Source organism: Podarcis pityusensis, assembly GCF_964106645.2.
Source record: "Podarcis pityusensis genome assembly, chromosome: W".
In the NCBI taxonomy this organism is placed as follows: domain Eukaryota; kingdom Metazoa; phylum Chordata; class Lepidosauria; order Squamata; family Lacertidae; genus Podarcis; species Podarcis pityusensis.
The window spans coordinates 18,826,001-18,843,727 of NC_138045.1; the positions used below are offsets into that span (position 1 = coordinate 18,826,001).

General features: G+C 42.7%; 1 protein-coding gene across 2 annotated transcripts in view; it reads left to right on the plus strand.

Moving 5' to 3' along the window:
- Window positions 1–17,727, plus strand: part of LOC308467737 (cullin-4B) — a 120,532-nt gene that overhangs the window by 48,307 nt on the left and 54,498 nt on the right. For both annotated transcript variants that reach the window (XM_080989432.1, XM_080989433.1), the window contains 2 exons: window positions 1,250–1,368; window positions 2,156–2,348. In XM_080989432.1, coding sequence (XP_080845558.1) covers window positions 1,250–1,368; window positions 2,156–2,348 — 312 coding nt within the window. The remainder of the gene's footprint in view (window positions 1–1,249; window positions 1,369–2,155; window positions 2,349–17,727) is intronic.

Sequence of the window (17,727 nt, forward strand, 5' to 3'; positions counted from 1 at the left end):
TGGCTGCTTCTTTGTATATATTTTAATTTTTTTGTGTATGAATGTTTTAAGATGGTCTATATACGTAATGGCTAATAAAGATTTGGAGAAAGAAAGAAAAGGGTGACCCGTGGACTTCTGCCTAATTTTTAAAATGCCTTGCCAAGCTATCAGTTCAGACCTCTGGAAATAGCAGTCTGTTCCTCTTCCATCATCAGATTGTTGCTGAGCAGGGAGGGAAAAACAGTGACCCTACCACTGACTTTGGCTCTGCCCACTACCAACAATACATCCGTGACAAATAATTCCTCAAGGAATGTGGCCCCCTACAGACAAAATGTTTTGATCATGGCTTGCTTCAGTAAGCCATAGTTTTAACTATGGAAATGTATACTCTTTTCTGACCAAACTAAGCCTCCAAGAGCAGGCATAGGCAAACTCGGCCCTCCAGATGTTCTGGGCCTACAACTCCCATCATCACTAGCTAACAGGACGAGTGGTCAGGGATGATGGGAATTATAGTCCCAAAACATCTGGAGGGCCGAGTTTACCTATGCCTGTCCTAGAGCAAAATATGCATCAGGAGGCTTAGTTTGATCAGAATTGAGAATACATTTCCAGAGTTAATGGTAAAAACATTACTTCTGGTAAATGAGCCACCATAGCTGCTAGAGAGCTGTGGAAATTTGTGTCCCGGGATTTTTAGACTCTTCTACCCATGTACTATCTGAAACCAAAGGGGCACATTGGTTGCCAGATGTGAAATATATTGGCAGTATTTTCAACTCTCCTACTTCACTAAATGGCTTAGCATTACATCCAGACTGGGCTAATGTGTTGTCTCCATTTATCCATTTCCTCCTATCCATTCTTTTATTTCCTTTTTGACACAAAGTTCCTTAAATATTCTAAACTTTAATGGCTTCCCCAGAATCTGTCAAAAAAAAAGAGACAGCAGCAGTAACAGAATGAGTATATCTATGCCATTTTCCTCATGTTTTGCTCTGATAAACTTTATGTAGTCAAAATGGTAATGGGAAGGAATGGTTTGTTTGTTTAGGGAATTTTTAAATGTTTGATGTTTTATACTCTTTTTAATATTCTGTTGGGAGCTGCCCAGAGTGGCTGGGATAACCCAGCCAGATGGGCGGGGTACAAATATATTAATTATTATTATTATTATTGGTTAAGCTGAAGTTTGAAACTTTTGTTTTGTTTGGATGAAAATGCATTCATTTGGAGTTATTGGTAACACACCTTTATCTTGCAGGTTTAAATCACCTCCTAGATGAGAACCGAATTAAGGACTTGTCTCTATTATATCAGTTGTTCAGTAAGGTGAAAAATGGAGTACAAGCTCTCTTGCAGCAGTGGATTGAGTATATAAAGGTAGCAATGTGTGGCTGATATCCAAAGGTTATCTAGGAGGAACAAACCTTTAAAGTGGGGGGAAATGCCTGTAAAGTTGTAAAATAGGCCTATATATGGAAATTATGTGGTTAAGAAGTTGTCATAGTCTTCTAAAATACAGCCTGTGCAAATTTGCACCAACATATCAAAATTACAGTGGGGAACTATCATATCCATTGGGTGCATTGGATTTTCTTTCTTGACATAACATTCTGATTACTTGGGTGCCTAATAAATGCTTTATTTTGGATGTTTTTCTATCCCCAAATGATACTGTTCCCCATGTTTATAGTACTAGGTTGGTTTTATATCTGATTTTAAAATGTTCCCAAATCTTTACTATAGATTACTGGTGGTTATGTTTGTCCTGGTACAAAGCTTTAGTACAAAGAAAACTACAACTCAATTTTTTTTTGGGGGGGGGGTGGCGAAATAACCACCTTGGGTATTTGGGCAGAAAGGCAGTATATGCATACATTAAATATTAAATTCAAATTTCCACTCAGCAATGAAGCTCACTGACTGCCTTTGTATCAGCCTAATTTAATTGTGGTAGTAATACAATCTTAGGGGAAACAGTTTACACTGCCTTGCGCTCCTTGGATGAAGGGCAGGATATAAATGAAACAGACATTGAATTGGCTGGAGCTAACTGCTTATGTCTAAAACATGCAGTGTTTTTGCTTACAAACTGGGTCTTGTTTACACGAGCTGTGTGTGGCAATCAACAGAATTGTTTCTAAATAACATTTTTTTTTCTTTGTAGATATTTGGAAGCACCATAGTAATAAATCCAGAAAAAGACAAAACCATGGTCCAAGAACTGCTGGACTTTAAGCATAAAGTTGATCATATAATTGACATTTGCTTTTTGAAGAATGAGAAGTTTGTCAATGGCATGAAAGAAGCCTTTGAAACGTTCATCAACAAAAGACCAAATAAACCTGCTGAACTTATAGGTACAGGTATTTACTATTATTATTATTTCAACTTGTCAAACTCCTTCTAATAATAGTCTCAAGATGTAATTGATAGCTCAATGAAAATGTTGACCCAGTGTGTGGCAGCTGTGAAAACAATTGAGTTCCTTGCTGGGGGTCATTAGGAAAGGAACTGAAAATAAAGCTTTCAGTATCATAATGCCATTATACAAATCTATGGTGCAACCGCTTTTGGAATACTGTACTGTATACAGTTCTGGTCTCTTTACCTCAAAGAGGTTATTGTGGAGCTGGAAAAAGTTCAGAAAAGGCCAGCCAAAATGATTAAGGGGATGGAGTGACTTCCCTATAAAGAAAAGTTGCAGCATTTGGGACTTCTTAGTTTAGAGAAAAGGCGAGTAAGAGGGAAACATAACAGAAGTGTCTAGAATTACGCAGGGCATGGAGAAAGTGGATAGGGACAAGTTTGCATTCTCTATCTCTCTCCCATAACACTAGAACTCGTGGACATCCAATGAAGCTGAACGTTGGAAGATTCAGGACAGACAAAAGTACTTCATACAGCATATAGTTAAACTATGGAACTTGCTACCACAGGAGGCAGTGATGGCCACCAACTTGGGTGGCTTTAAAAGAGGAGTAGACAAATTCATAGAAGGGTTGCCATATTCTGAAGAGCAAAAAAGGGACACATTTGCCAACTTCTACTTTTAACTATGGATCGCTATGATGACTCATTTTACATATGCATGAAAAAGAGGACGTGTCCTAGAAAAAGAGGACATATGGCAACCCTCCACTGTCAGAGGCGCAGTATGCCTCTAAATACCAATTGCTGGGAATCACAAATGCGTAGAGTTTTACTCAGGTCCTGCTTGTGGACTTCCTGTAGGCAATCAGGTTGGCCACTGTGAAAACAGGATGCTGGGCTAGATGGACCATTGGCCTTATCCCGCAGGCTTTTCATATGTTTCTAAAGCATAAAATACAGGGCTTCCGGGTCCAGTCTGCCTTAATGGAGGCAGCTCCCACGACAGTGGGAGATTGTTGACGAAGGAAAAACCAGGATGATTTAGGGTAATTGTCCTTGCAAGTTTCTCCCAGGGACGGGGGGCAGGGGAATGGGCTTCACTTGCAGTTCGTCTCGGTACCTGGCTCTCGTTCCGGCATGGAATGGGGGTGGCAGGGAGGCACTGAGTGCAAAAGCACTTCACCTACCGAAAACCCTCCTACACCACCATTAAGAAGCAGAGGTTCTCATGTTAATTAGAGCTTAATTTGGACTAAAATACAGGCACATGCTAGAAGAGATGAGATCATAAACTGTGGAACTGAACCAGCTGCAAGGTCATTAAGGTTTGAACTTGAGAGAAGACTTCATTTGATGCAAAAGACGGTGGGGTTTCTTTATATAAAGTTTTTTCCTCTACATATGTTAGTTCAAATTATATATGTACAAGTGCGGAGGGATGAAATTGGATTATAGATATGGAATATAACATTAAACGGAACTGTGTGTATAAAAAAATGGGAAAAGGGAGGGAAGCTCTATTTTGCAAAGGGTTTACAATGGAAACTTACAGCTGACTCTTCCCCAACTTTTATTACTTACGGAGTGAACTAAATAACCCTAAAAGGACTTGGAATTTAATTTTCTTAGCAGTATAACATCATTTATCTTCAGTTGGACAGAAGGATGTGTTACGGGCAGTCGGAGTCCCGGCTTGGTACGTCGGGACTGGGGTAGAGGTTGGGAAGCAGGAATCAGCAGTCCAGGGTCAGCAGTCCAGGGGTCAGGAAGCCAAGGGTCCAAGAGTCAGGATACCAGGAGTCAGGAAGCCGAAGCACAGCTAGGTGGGTAGCGTGTTGTTGTGGCAAAGAGCCAGAGGAAAATGCTGGTCTTATATATCCCTTCCCGGCCCTTGCTACCAGGTGCTACGAGACTTCTGTCAAGCCTCATCTGTGCGGCCATGCCTTGCCCTTCCAGGCCAAACTTAGGAAGGCCCCAGTTCTGCAAGGCCCTACCAGTCACAGGGCCTGGCTCCTGCACCCACTCCTGACAGTACTCCCCCCCCCCCCCGTCCTGGCTTGTCTGGGAACCTCCGGTGAAAGGCCCGAACCTTGGCAGGTGAGTGCACGAAGTCGGGCGGATCCCATGATCTTTCCTCGGGCCCATAGCCCACCCAGTCAATTAGTGGAGTTTGCCATGGAGCCGTTTCGAGTCCAGGAACTGGGTGACCTGGAACTCCTCATGGCCGTCAACCTGGACCGGGGGCTGTGGCCGGGCAATGCAACCCAGAAAATAGTCTGCATGGCAGGGCTTGAGCTGGGTCGATCTTCAGAGAGGGGGGAAGCTCCAACTTGTAGGCGACCGGATTGATCTGCTGCAGGATGAGGAAATGTCCAGCTTAGCCGAGGGATGTCTGGTATGGTGGTGCTCCAAGGACAGCCAAACCTTGTCCCTGACCTGGAACGTGGGCCCCTGCTGATGCCGTCGGTCAGCTTGCGCCTTATAATCGGCCTTGGCTCTCTCTAGGTGCCGTACCAGGTTGGCTTGTGTCTCCTGAATGTGGGAGACCAGATCACTGGCGGAAGGCACGAGAGATGCCTCCGTTGTGCAGGGGTGGTGGCGCAGGTGGTACCCGAGGTTGGCATAGAAAGGGCTCTGTTCCATGGAGGCATGGCAGGCGTCGTTGTAGGCAAACTCAGCCAATGGCAGCAGATCCGACCAGTTGTCCTGATGGTAGCTCAGGAAGCAGCAGAGATATTGTTCCAGAACTTGATTAACCCTCTCTGTCTGGCCGTCTGTCTGTGGGTGATATGCAGAGGAGAGTCGCCTTTCGATACCCAGTCCCTTGAGAAAGGCGGCCCAGAACTGGGACGCGAACTGGGGCCCCCTGTCTGAGATCACCGTGTCTGGGAGCCCATGTAGCCAGAATACGTGTTCAAGAAACAGACGGGTCGTCTGTTGCGCTGTGGGGAGGCTTCGGACCGGGATAAAGTGTGCCATCTTGGTGAGTGAATCCACCACCACCAGACACCATCCCTTGGCAGGTCCACGATGAAGTCCATAGAAAGTGTTGACCATGGCCTTTGGGGGGTGGGTAATGGCTGGAGGAGTCCCAGGGGTCTCTGTCATCCGAGCGCAAATCCCACAGCACCACACGTATTTTTTAATGTCCAACCAAACCCCTGGCCACCAGAAGGCCTGGGACAGTAGCTGCAGTGTTTTCACGTACCCCCCATGTCCGGCGGTTTGCGCGTCGTGGCACTGCTCAAGGACCTGGGTCCGGAGTGGCCCCTCCGGAATTGAGAGCCGGCCGCAATGGTACATACACCCATCCTGGACATCAAGCGGCCCACCCCCCTGGTCCCGAAGGCACCAGGACGGTATCTAACCAGTCTAACCGGGACGGTATCTAACCAGTCCTTGGCAAACGGCTCCTGGTGCATGGCTAGGCGAACCTGCACCTGAAAGTCCTGCTCCCAGGTTCCTTGGAGGAAATTGGTCGGGGTCAACATGGGCGTTGGCTCTGAACCGTCATCCTCTGAGCCCGAATCCCTCTGGGAGAGAGTGTCAGCCTTCCCGTTCTGGGCACTGGGACGATAGGTGACCTGGAAGTTAAAGCGCGTGAAGAACAGGGCCCAGCGTGCTTGGCGTGGCTTGAGGCATTTCATGGATTGGAAATGTTCGAGGTTCCAATGATCCGTGAGAACCTGAACTGGGTGCTGGGCCCCTTCCAGCAAGTGATGCCATTCCTCGAATGCCACTTTAATGGTGAGGAGTTCACGGTCCCAAATATCATAATTCCGCTCCGCAGAAGTAAACTGCTGGGAGAAGAAAGCAACTGCTGTGGCCCCTGTCTTTGAGACAGCCTGGCCCCTATCGCCCAGTCTGAGGTGTCCGCCTCGAGCACAAAGGGGAACTGAGTCTGGATGGGCCAGGATGGGGGCAGAGGTAAAAGCCTCCTTCAGGAGCGCGAAGGCCTCTTGTGCTGCTGGCATCCACTGGAACACGGCGTCCTTCCGGACCAGGGCGCAGATGGGGGCAACCACATGCAAAACCCCCTGGATGAAGCAGCGGTAGAAGTTGGCAAACCCAATGAACCGTTGCACCCCCTTTACATCCCGGGGGGGGGCCTCCAGTCCAGCACCGCCTGCACCTTTCGGGGGTCCATCTGGAGGCCTGCAGGGGAGATGATGTAACCCAGGAACTCCATGCGCTCCTGGTGGAACACACACTTTTCCAGCTTGGCATACAGCCGGTGCTGCCTAAGACGCTGCAGGACCAGATGGACATGCTGGTGATGCTCTTCTGGGGGCACTGAAAATATCAATATGTCATCCAAGTATGCGACCACGAACCAGTAAGTCCAGTAAGTCATGAAAAACATCGTTTACGAAGTGCTGGAACGTGGCCGGCGCATTGCACAGTCCAAAGGGCATGACCCGGTACTCGAAATGGTTGTACCGGGTTTGGAACGTTGTTTTCCATTCATCCCCCTCCTGGATCCGAACCAGGTTGTATGCCCCATGTAGATCCAACTTGGTAAAAACCTTCACACCCTGCAGCCTCTCAAACAATTCAGGAATTAACGGCAAGGGGTAGCGATTCTTGATGGTAACCTGGTTCAGCTTTCGGTAGTCAGTACATGGACGTAGCCCGCCGTCCTTTTAACGAAGAAGACAACCCTGGCAAGGTTGTCTTCTAGGTACTCTCAAGGTACTTCTAGGTACTCTCAAAGGGCCCCTAGCTCAGGAGCCGACAGGGCATAAATGTGGCCGAAGTGAATCTATGCTCCCGGTTGCAAGTCAATAGGGCAATCGTAAGTCCGATGGGGTGGCAACACCTCAGCCCCTTTCTTCTCAAATACGTTAGTTAATTCCCGCTAGTGTTCAGGGATTAGGCTGGCGTCCGGTGGCCCTGTCCCATCTGGGGCAGTCCTATGCAAAGTGGAAGAACGAAACCCCGAAGGGCCCCATGCTCCCCCCTGAACCTTTCTGGCGATGGGACGACGGGGTCATGTCGGGCCGGAGCCGCAGCCAGGACCGCTTGAAGCACTTGAACCTCCACCTGGAGCATAGCTACCTGCGTGTGAAGGTTCTGCAGCACCGTGGTGATATCTGTAGACCAGGCACTGTCCAACTTGCACCCCAGCCGGGACATAGATTGGCCACAGCAAACTGTCACGGTCCTGGTTACATTTTACAAGGACAGGAAGAAACACGATGGACAGAATAATTGCCACACACAGGAAGAACAAGGATATAGTTTGAGTGCTTCTCTTGTAGTTTTATAAATCATTTAATGTGTCAACACAAATAGAAGTTATTAATATTGCAGTTGTTGTATAAGGGATTATACAGGGTTTATAGGTGAAGGCCAACACTTTGAATTGGGCTTTAAAATATATTGGTATCCAGTGCAACCATGCCATAAATGATACAATATGGTTGGACTACTTGGGTCCTGTTAACAATCTGAACACTGAATTGTCACTGGAGCTGCAAAATTGCTTCCATGCTCTCACCTTAGACACCGATTCTGGATCAGAGAAAGGGAATTGTAGTCTGGAGAAGGCAAGCTGAGAGGAAGGAGTAAGAAGTACTTGAGCCATAAGTTTTGTAACCTATCCCAACAGTATCCAGCTAAGCTCCAATACACAAAAGGGGAAGACTCAAGAACAGCAGTTGCAGACTTTAGGACTCTCCAAAGAGGCTTTAGAAGGAACAGCATATAGAAAGATTCCTGCCACTCCCCAGAGGAGGAAAAGATGTTTGGTGGTGGTAGGTGACTCCCTACTGGGGGGTGGGGCCAAGGCAGTAGTGTGTGGAGGAAACAGGATGTTCTGGGAGGTGTGCTGTCTTCCAGATTCAAAGATTCACAATGTGGCAGAGAAGTTGCCAAGTCTTCTAAAGCCCACTGACCTCTACCCCTTCCTTCTGAATCATGTGGGTACTAATAATGCTGCCACACACAGCCTTCAACGTATAGCAAGGGGCTGAGACCCTGACAGGAAGCTGATGAGACTTGGGGCACAGGTAGTCATTTCATCACTCCTTCCCAGGAAGAGAGAGGAAAATACTTGAAGTAAACCACTGGCTGCATCAGTGGTGTCATCAGGAAGGATTTGGCTCCTTGGATCATGGTCGCTGCTTCCTTAAGGATAGGTGCCGGGTTTGAAGGGGCTGAGCACCAACAATTTTTTCTGCCAGTTCCGCGCAGACCATAGGGGAGAGATACAGTAGTCATCGGAGACTTCAACTTTCCCAATATCTGTTGGAACTCAAACTCTGCCAAGAATGTAAGGTCTGACAAATTCCTCCATTGCCTCGCTGATAATTTCATATCCCAGAAGGTGGAAGAACCAACAAGGGGATCATCTATCTTGGACCTGGTACTCACCAACAGGGAGGAACTGACTGACAAAGTTGGAAGTACTTGGAAACGCAGCGTAGTTGGGCACGCACTCTGGAGTTTAAGAAGTCCACTTTCAAAAAGCTTAAGGAGCTACTGGGTGTGATCCCATGGTCAGAAATACTCAAAGAGAAGGGAGTCCAAGAAGGATGTGAGTTTCTAAAAGGAGAAATATTGAAGGCACAAATGGAGACAATACCAACAAGAAAGAAGTGGGAGGCATCTAAGGAAACTGGTGTGACTGCATAAGGAGCTTACAAATGAGCTGAGAGTTAAGAAGTGCATATCAAATCTTCCATTCTTGGGCAAGGTGATTGAGCGAGTGGTTGCTGAACAACTCCAGGCACGCCTGGAGGATGCAGACCATTTGGATCCCTTCAGATCGGGATTCAGGCCTCATCATGGGACTAAAACTGCCTTGGTCGTGCTGGTTGATGATCTCCGGTGAGCTAGGGACAAAGGTGAGAGCTGTTTCCTAGTTCTGCTGGATCTCTCAGCGGCCTTTGATACAATCGACCATAACATCCTTCTGGACCGTCTAGGGGGGCTGGGAGCTGCAGGCACTGTTATACAGTGGTTTCGCTCCTTCCTCCTGGGCCGTGTTCAGAAAGTGGTGGTGGCAGTGAAGGTCCTGTGTGAGTGCCTGGAGGCAGTTGGAGGATGGATGGCGGCTAATGGATTGAGGTTGAATCCTGACAAGACAGAAGTACTGTTTTGGGGGGACAGGGGGCGGGCTGGTGTGGAGGACTCCCTGGTCCTGAATGGGGTAACTGTGCCCCTGAAGGACCAGGTGTGCAGCCTGGGAGTCATTTTGGACTCACAGCTCTCCATGGAGGTGCAGGTCAATTCTTTTATATATATATATTTATTAATTTTCAAATACAAAACAAAATTATACACTCCATACATCTTAGTTACATCTTATTTCTTTTTTTTCGACTTCCCTCAACTTGTCTGCAAATCCTTCATATTTTAACTTTAAACACATTTCTATTTTATTGTTTATATTATTAATGTAAAACTTCATCCCCTTTTAATGCTTATTTCCCATCACAATGCTTCATTAAAACTTACAAACGTAATCTGATTATCACTTAATTTTTGCAAATATTCAATAAATTTTTCCCAATCTTCTGTGAATCTTTGATCTTGTCGGTTTCGGATCCTTCCTGTCATTCTGTCCAATTCTGTGTAGTCTATCATTTTTGTCCTCCATTCTTCTAACGTAGGTAGCTCCTCTTGTTTCCATTTCTGGGCCATCAGTATTTTTGCTGCTGTCACTGCATATAAAAATAACTTCTTTTCTTTCTTATTTATCTCATTACCTATAATGCCTAATAAAAATGCTTCTGGTTTCTTAACAAATGTATATTTCAACATTTTCTTCAATTCATTATAAATCATTTCCCAAAAGCTGTTTACTTTCTTACATTTCCACCACATATGATAGAAAGTACCTTCTTTTTCTTTACATTTCCAACATTTGTTACTTGTCTTATACATTTTTGCTAATTTTACCGGAGTTACATACCATCGATACATCATTTTCATCACATTTTCTTTTATAGTTGTACATGCAGTGAATCTTAAACCTTCTTTCCATAATTTTTCCCAATCTTCCATTTGTATATTGTGTCCTAAGTCTTTGGCCCAATCAATCATAACTGATTTTACCTCTTCATCCTTTATACACCATTCTAATAATATCTTATACATTTTTGCTAGAATTTTAAAATCATTATTCAATATTTCTGTTTGAAATTTTGATTCTTTGTCTGCAAAACCCCTTTGGTTCAAATCTTTTTTAAACATTTCATTGATCTGAAAAAAATGCAACCAATCATTAACATATTCCTTAACTTCTTCAAATGGTCTCATTTTCCATTTACCTTCTCTTTTACTTATTAGCTTCTCATATGTCACCCATCCCCCAGTCATATTGACTTTCTTCACACACATCGCCTCCAACGGCGATAACCAATATGGAGTTTTTTGTTCCAACAAGTTTTTATATCTTTCCCACACTTCAATCAGAGACCTTCTTATGATGTGGTTTTCAAATCCTTTATGTACACGTTTCTTGTCATACCACAAATACGCATGCCACCCAAATCTATTATCAAAACCTTCCAGATCTAACAAATCAGTATCTTCTAATTTCATCCAATCCTTCAACCAACAGAGGCAGGATGCTTCATAGTACAGTTTCAAGTCTGGCAGGGCGAAGCCTCCCCTTGCTTTCGCATCTGTCAATATCTTAAAATTTATCCTCGGCTTCTTACCCTGCCAGATATACCTTGAAATTTCTCTTTGCCAATTTTTAAAAATTGCTGCCCCTTTGATTACTGGAATCGTTTGAAATAAGAATAACATCTTCGGTAGCACATTCATTTTAATTGTTGCAATCCTTCCCCAAAATGACAATTTCATTCTTCCCCACACCTCTAGGTCCCTTTTAATCTTATTCCAAGTTGGAACATAATTATTCTGAAACAAATCAATACTCCTGGGGGTTAACCATACTCCTAAGTAACTTTCTTGACCACTTCTATCTCTGTTTGTTGCTGTAGTCTATTAATTGCCTCTTGATCTATGTTTTTAATGATTGCTTTAGTTTTTTTCTTGTTCAAAATAAATCCTGCCAGCTGACCAAACTGATCAATTTCTTTCAACACTTCTGTTACCGTAGTCATGGGGTCTTCCAGAGTTAATACTAAATCATCTGCAAAAGCTTTAACCTTATATTCTTTTCGACCCACCGTTACCCCTTTTATTTGATCATTACTTCTAATTGCCCTTAAAAAGACTTCCAGGACCGCGATAAATAACAGTGGTGATAGAGGACAACCTTGTCTTGTACCCTTAGTTATTTTTATGTTTTCTGTCAACACATTATTAACTATTAATTTAGCTTTTTGATCCATATATATTGCCTTAATACCATTTAAAAACATTTGTCCCATCTCCATCATTTCAAAGTTTTTTAACATAAAATCCCAAGAAATATTATCAAAGGCCTTCTCTGCATCCACAAATATTAACATAGCTTGTTTATCATTCCTGGCAGTCAAGTATTCCATAACATTAATTACATTCCTGATATTATCTTTCATTTGTCTGCCTGGAAGAAAACCGGCCTGGTCTTTATGTAATAACTCCTTCAAAACTTTTTTCAGCCTGTTTGCTAATATATTTGCAAATAACTTATAATCATTATTCAAAAGTGAGATCGGCCTAAAGTTTTAAACTTGCGTTAAATCAGAATCCTGCTTGGGTATCAAAGTAATATGTGCTTCTTTCCAAGTTTCTGGTATTTCTTTCTCTGTTAAAATGTTATTCATAACTTCTTTCAACGGTACAAGTAGGATGTCCTTCATTTCTTTATAAAATCTTGCACTAAATCCGTCCGGTCCTGGTGTCTTTCCACTTTTTAATTCTTTAATTGCAGTTCTTATTTCCTCTAATTCTATCATCTTATTTAGTTTACATTTTTCTTTTGTCGGAATCTTCTGCACCCCTTTCTCTTTTAGATACTCTTCTATTTTTTTAATATTCCCTCTTTCTTTTCTCTTATATAGTTGTCTATAGAAGTCCACAAATCCTTTTCTTATCCCCTTCGGATCATCAATCTCTCTATCTTCTACAATTATTTTATGTATGGTATTTTGCTCTTTCCTTTTTTTTATCTGCCAAGCTAACAATTTTCCGGATTTGTTTGCAAATTCAAAGTTCCTTTGTCTCATTCTTTTAATGTTCCATTCTACTTCTCTATTTATTATCATTGCAAATTGTGCTTGTAATGCTTTGATGTTCAATTTGAGTTTTTTATCTTCAGGTCTGGTAACCAATTTCTTCTCGTTTTCCATTATTTGTTTTAAGATTTCTTTTTTCCCTTTTTCTCTAAGTTTATTTTTGATTGAATTCTGTTGAATAAAGAAACCTCTCATTACCGCCTTACCAGCGTCCCAAACAGTACTTATTTTAGTTCCTTGATTCATATTATTTAGAAAATAGTCCTTTAAGCACTTTTGTGCTTCTTCTGCAACTTTTTGATCATCAAAGAGATTTTCATTTAGTCTCCACCGGAAAGATTTTTCTTCATATCCCTTTAAAATACATTTTATTGGATTATGATCCGAGAGTACCTTTGGTTGAATTTCGATCTTTGTAATTCTTGTTGTAAGCTCATTAGTTATCCATATTTGATCGATTCTTGACATTGATTGATTTGCCTCTGACTGATAGGTAAATTGTTTTTCTAATGGGTGTTTTAGTCTCCAAATATCAATTAAATTGCAGTTCTCTACCATTGAAAATAATGTCTTTGGTAATTTCCCTTCTTTATATTTACCTTTTGCTCTTAATCTATCCATCTCTATTGACACAGCTGCATTCATATCACCCATTATTATTGTCTTTTGATCCAAATATTCAAATAATTTTTCCTCTAAATCTTTAAAAAAGTCTATTTTGTTTTCATTTGGTGCATATACTCCGACAATTATTATTTTTTCTCCTTGCCATTTAAGTTGTACTGCCACTATTCTACCCTCCTCATCTTTGAAAATTTGTTGTGCTTCTAATTTGTTTTTGATGTATAGTACCACTCCTCTCTTTTTAGTTTTATCCGATAAAATAAATTCATTTCCCAGTTTTTTATTTATTAAAATTTTTCTGTTTCCTCATCACATGAGTCTCTTGTAAACAAATGATATCCAAATTTTGTTTTTTCAAATATTGTTGAATTTTATTTCTCTTTTTTTCTCATTCATCCCATTAATATTCCACGTCCAAATTTTCAACGCCATATTGATTTCTAATTAATTTAAATTATAGTCTTAAAATCTTATTTCTCCTCTTCTTCCTCCCCTTCCTCTTCTGAATCTTGTGGGCCTCCTCCTCCAGCTCCTGCCTCCGCCAGCGCTGCCTCTTCATCTTCTCCTCCCAGCTCTTTATATCTTCTCAAAAATTTATCCATTTCATCCAACCTTGTTAGTCTATGTCTTTTCCCCTTGTAAGCAAACGATACTCCTTCTGGGAATTCCCATCTGAATTCAGTTTTGTTTTTCCTCAGCGCTTGCACCAACTGTTGATATTGGTTCCGTTTTTTCAACAACTGAAGTGGGACGTCTTTAAAAATAATTACCGTATTTTTCGCTCTATAACACGCACCCGACTATAACACGCACGTAGTTTTTAGAGGAGGAAAATCCGTAGGCATGCCACCTGTAGGCATTCCCTCCATAACACGCACAGACATTTCCCCTTACTTTTTAGGAGGAAAAAAGTGAGTGTTATGGTGCAAAAAATACGGTATATAATTCCCGTCAATATTCAGTCTTTTCTCCCTGTTCTTTTGTAAAATTAAATTTTTCATTTCTCTATCTTTAAATATAACCAAACAGTCTCCTGGGAATTTCTTTGCTTTTGTTGATCTTACTTTAATTCTAAAAGCGTTTTGTATTGTCTCTGCGACGTCCTCTTCTTGCATCTCTAACCACATAGCAATTTCTTTAATCAATTTCTCCTTTATTTCTTCTCCTTGGGCCTCCGGGACCTTTCTAAATCTCAGATTATTTTCCTTCTGCCTCAGTTCATTCATCGCAATTGCATCCCACAGTTCCTCTTGTGTCTTATTGATCTCTACTACTTCTGCTTTGGTTTTGTCTTCTTGCTTTCTAATCTCTTTGACTTCCGTTCTAATCTTTTTCGCCCCTTCTTCCAAATTTTGTGTCCTTTTTGTCATATCCTTCATCTGCCCCTTTATTTCATAATTGTTTCATCAATTTTTTTCACAGTCACATCTATTTTTTTATCCATCTGCTCCAATTTTGTCTCAATATTTTTTTCACTTTTTTGTATTTCTTGTTTAAGATCAGATTTGAGTTCTGTAAACATCTTTACTAAATCTCCTTTAATATCAGATTCTTGTCTGGAACTCTTTCTTTCTGCTGGTGTCCCTCCTTCTCCTTTCTTCTGCGTGTGAGTCATCTTATAAATTAAAAATTAATGCACCAATAATATTATCGACCAGGGGGCAGTGCAAACCTAAAATCAATTTCAGTTCTGTAACTACTATATTTATATGGTTATCCACTAGAGGGCGTTCTTTAACTATTTAGCCAGATGTTATCCAAAAGGAGACAAAAACAAAAAATAAAATAAAATAATAAATAAAAAGTAAAAATCCAATACTTCTTCTCACCACTTGGATGGCCAAATCCAATTCTGTTTAAAATTCTAAACCACTCTGCCAGTAAGCATAAAAATTCCCAATTTAAAATCTTTTAAATTTTTAAATCCCGATAAAAAAACCCCAAGGAGGAAAAATAAATCCTATAAGACTCTTCCGCAAACCCCCCCCCCCAAAAAAATAGAAATAACCACCAGAGGAGTAGAGCCAATCCAAGTTCAGAAAGGGAGGTTAAAAGGGGGGGAAAAGACACAAATCCAAGCACAAATCCAAACTTCTCCAAGTATCCACCGGTAAATTAAAATGGTGTTTCCTTTCTTCCTCTTAAACAAAGAGGAGATTAGGGCGGGGGGCAGGCTTTCACCCACTGTCCAAGCTTTAGCAGATAATCCAACTGAATGTCCCAAAATATTTAAATCCAATCTCTCAAACAGATACCACAGAAAAAAAAGAAAGACGTAATTCTTATCTTCCCTTTAAATGGTGCCACAAAGGTGAGGGTAAAAAAAACAGTTAGGAATGGGAGCTTCACAGTTCATTGCGCAGTTCATTAAAATTGAAAGTAAAATAATCCAGTCTTGAATCCTTTCCCGACATCTTAATCTTCCACAAAACCGAAAAAAGAAAATTGTCCCCTCTATCTCCTCAATCTTCTTCCCCCCACAGTTAATTTCTTTTCATATAAGTCCATTAAAAATGCCCAAAATAAGAAACAAAAAAACGAGATAGTTCTTCTTGCCAAACAGCCTCTGTTTGTTTTTTACTCACAGTTACGCTCCGCACTGATAATAGTCCCTGTGTGCGCTTCGGATTTCAGACAAAGTTGACCTCCTGTTTACCCTTTGTCTGCGTCGAATTAGGTCCAAATCAGCAATTTTAGTCAGTTCCAACGTTCCCCAATCGATTCCTTTTAATTTGGAAAGCCGATCGCTCTAGTGGGCAGGCTTGGGGCTTCGCTCCTAGAAGCAGGCAATGGCGTCCCGCTGCTAGCCCTTCTACCCCACCGCTCTCGTCTCCTCTGTTAAAGAGGATACCTGGCGGCCGGGGGAATCGCTTCTTCGCAGCGCTGGGATCCCGACCCCCTGAATATCCTTTCAGCGGGGTTTTGGGGGGCTATGCCGCCCTTTCAGCACCCCCTTTTTTCTTCTAGGAGCTGGCTCCCCTCTCCCGAGGGAAAACCCGCTTGCTTCCACCTCGCGATCAGACCGGAAGTGAGGTCAATTCTGTATCCAGGGCAGCTGTCTACCAACGCCACCTGGTACGCAGGCTGAGACCCTACCTGCCCGCGGACTGTCTTGCCAGAGTGGTGCATGCTCTTGTTATCTCCCGCTTGGACTACTGCAATGCGCTCTACGTGGGGCTACCTTTGAAGGTGACCCGGAAACTACAACTAATCCAGAATGCGGCAGCTAGACTGGTGACTGGGGGCAGCCACCAAGACCACATAACACCTGTCTTGAAAGACCTACATTGGCTCCCAGTACGTTTCTGAGCACAATTCAAAGTGTTGGTGTTGACCTTTAAAGCCCTAAACGGCCTCGGCCCAGTATACCTGAAGGAGCGTCTCCACCCCCATCGTTCAGCTTGGACACTGAGATCCAGTGCCAAGGGCCTTCTGGCGGTTCCCTCATTGCGAGAAGCAAAGCTACAGGGAACCAGGCAGAAGGCCTTCTCGGTAGTGGTGCCCGCCCTGTGGAACGCCCTCCCATCAGATGTCAAAGCGATAAACAACTACTTGACATTCAGAAGACATCTGAAGACAGCCCTGTTCATGGAAGTTTTTAATGTGTGAAATTTTAGTGTATTTTTGGTCTCTGTGGAAGCCGCCCAGAGTGGCTGGGGAAACCCAGCCAGATGGGTGGGGTACAAATAATAAATTATTATTATTATTATTATTATTATTATTATTATTATTAAAGAAATGGGAAATCCCAAAATAGGAGTATACACTAGTAGTCAATAGTTGCAGGGAGAAGCTCAGGCTGGCAATAGCTCAGAATTTGCTCAGGCTTGCAAGAGAGGTTAAAAATAATAAAGAAGGTTTATTTGGCTGTGTCCGAAGTAAGACGAAGAACAAGCAAGTGGTAGTTCCTCTGCATGGAGAAGATGAAGAAATGCTATTGGGTGACAGAGAGAAGGCGGAATTACTCAACACCTACTTTGTCTCTGTCTTCAGCCAAAGGGAAAGTGACACCCAGCCTGGTGATAACAGAATAAATGATGTAAGGAGGGAGCTGCAGCCCAATATAGTAAAAGAGATAGTAAGGAAACACCTAGCTAGATTAAATGAATTCAACTCTCCAAGGCCTGATGAGCTGCATCCAAGGGTACTAAATGAGCTTGGGATGTAATTTCAGAGCCTTTGTCTATGATCTTTGAGCATTCTTGGAGAACAGGGGAGGTCCCTACAGACTGGAGGCAGGCAAATGCTGTCCCCATCTTCAAAAAGGGAATAAAGGAAGATCCGGGTATCTACCGACCGGTGAGCTTGACATCGATTACCAGGGAAGGTCCTAGAACAGATTTCAACAGTCAGTCTGTGAGCATTTAGAAAAGAATGCTGTGATTACTAAGACTCAACATGGTTTTCTCAAAAACAAGTAATGGCAAACAATTTTTTTTTTTGATGGAATTATGAACTTGGTGGATCAGGGGAGTGCTGTGGACATAGTGTACAGTGGTACCTCGGGTTAAGAACTTAATTCATTGTGGAGGGCCGTTTTTAACCTGAAACTGTTCTTAACCTGACTAATGGGGCTTCCTGCTGCTGCCGCGCCGCCGCCGCA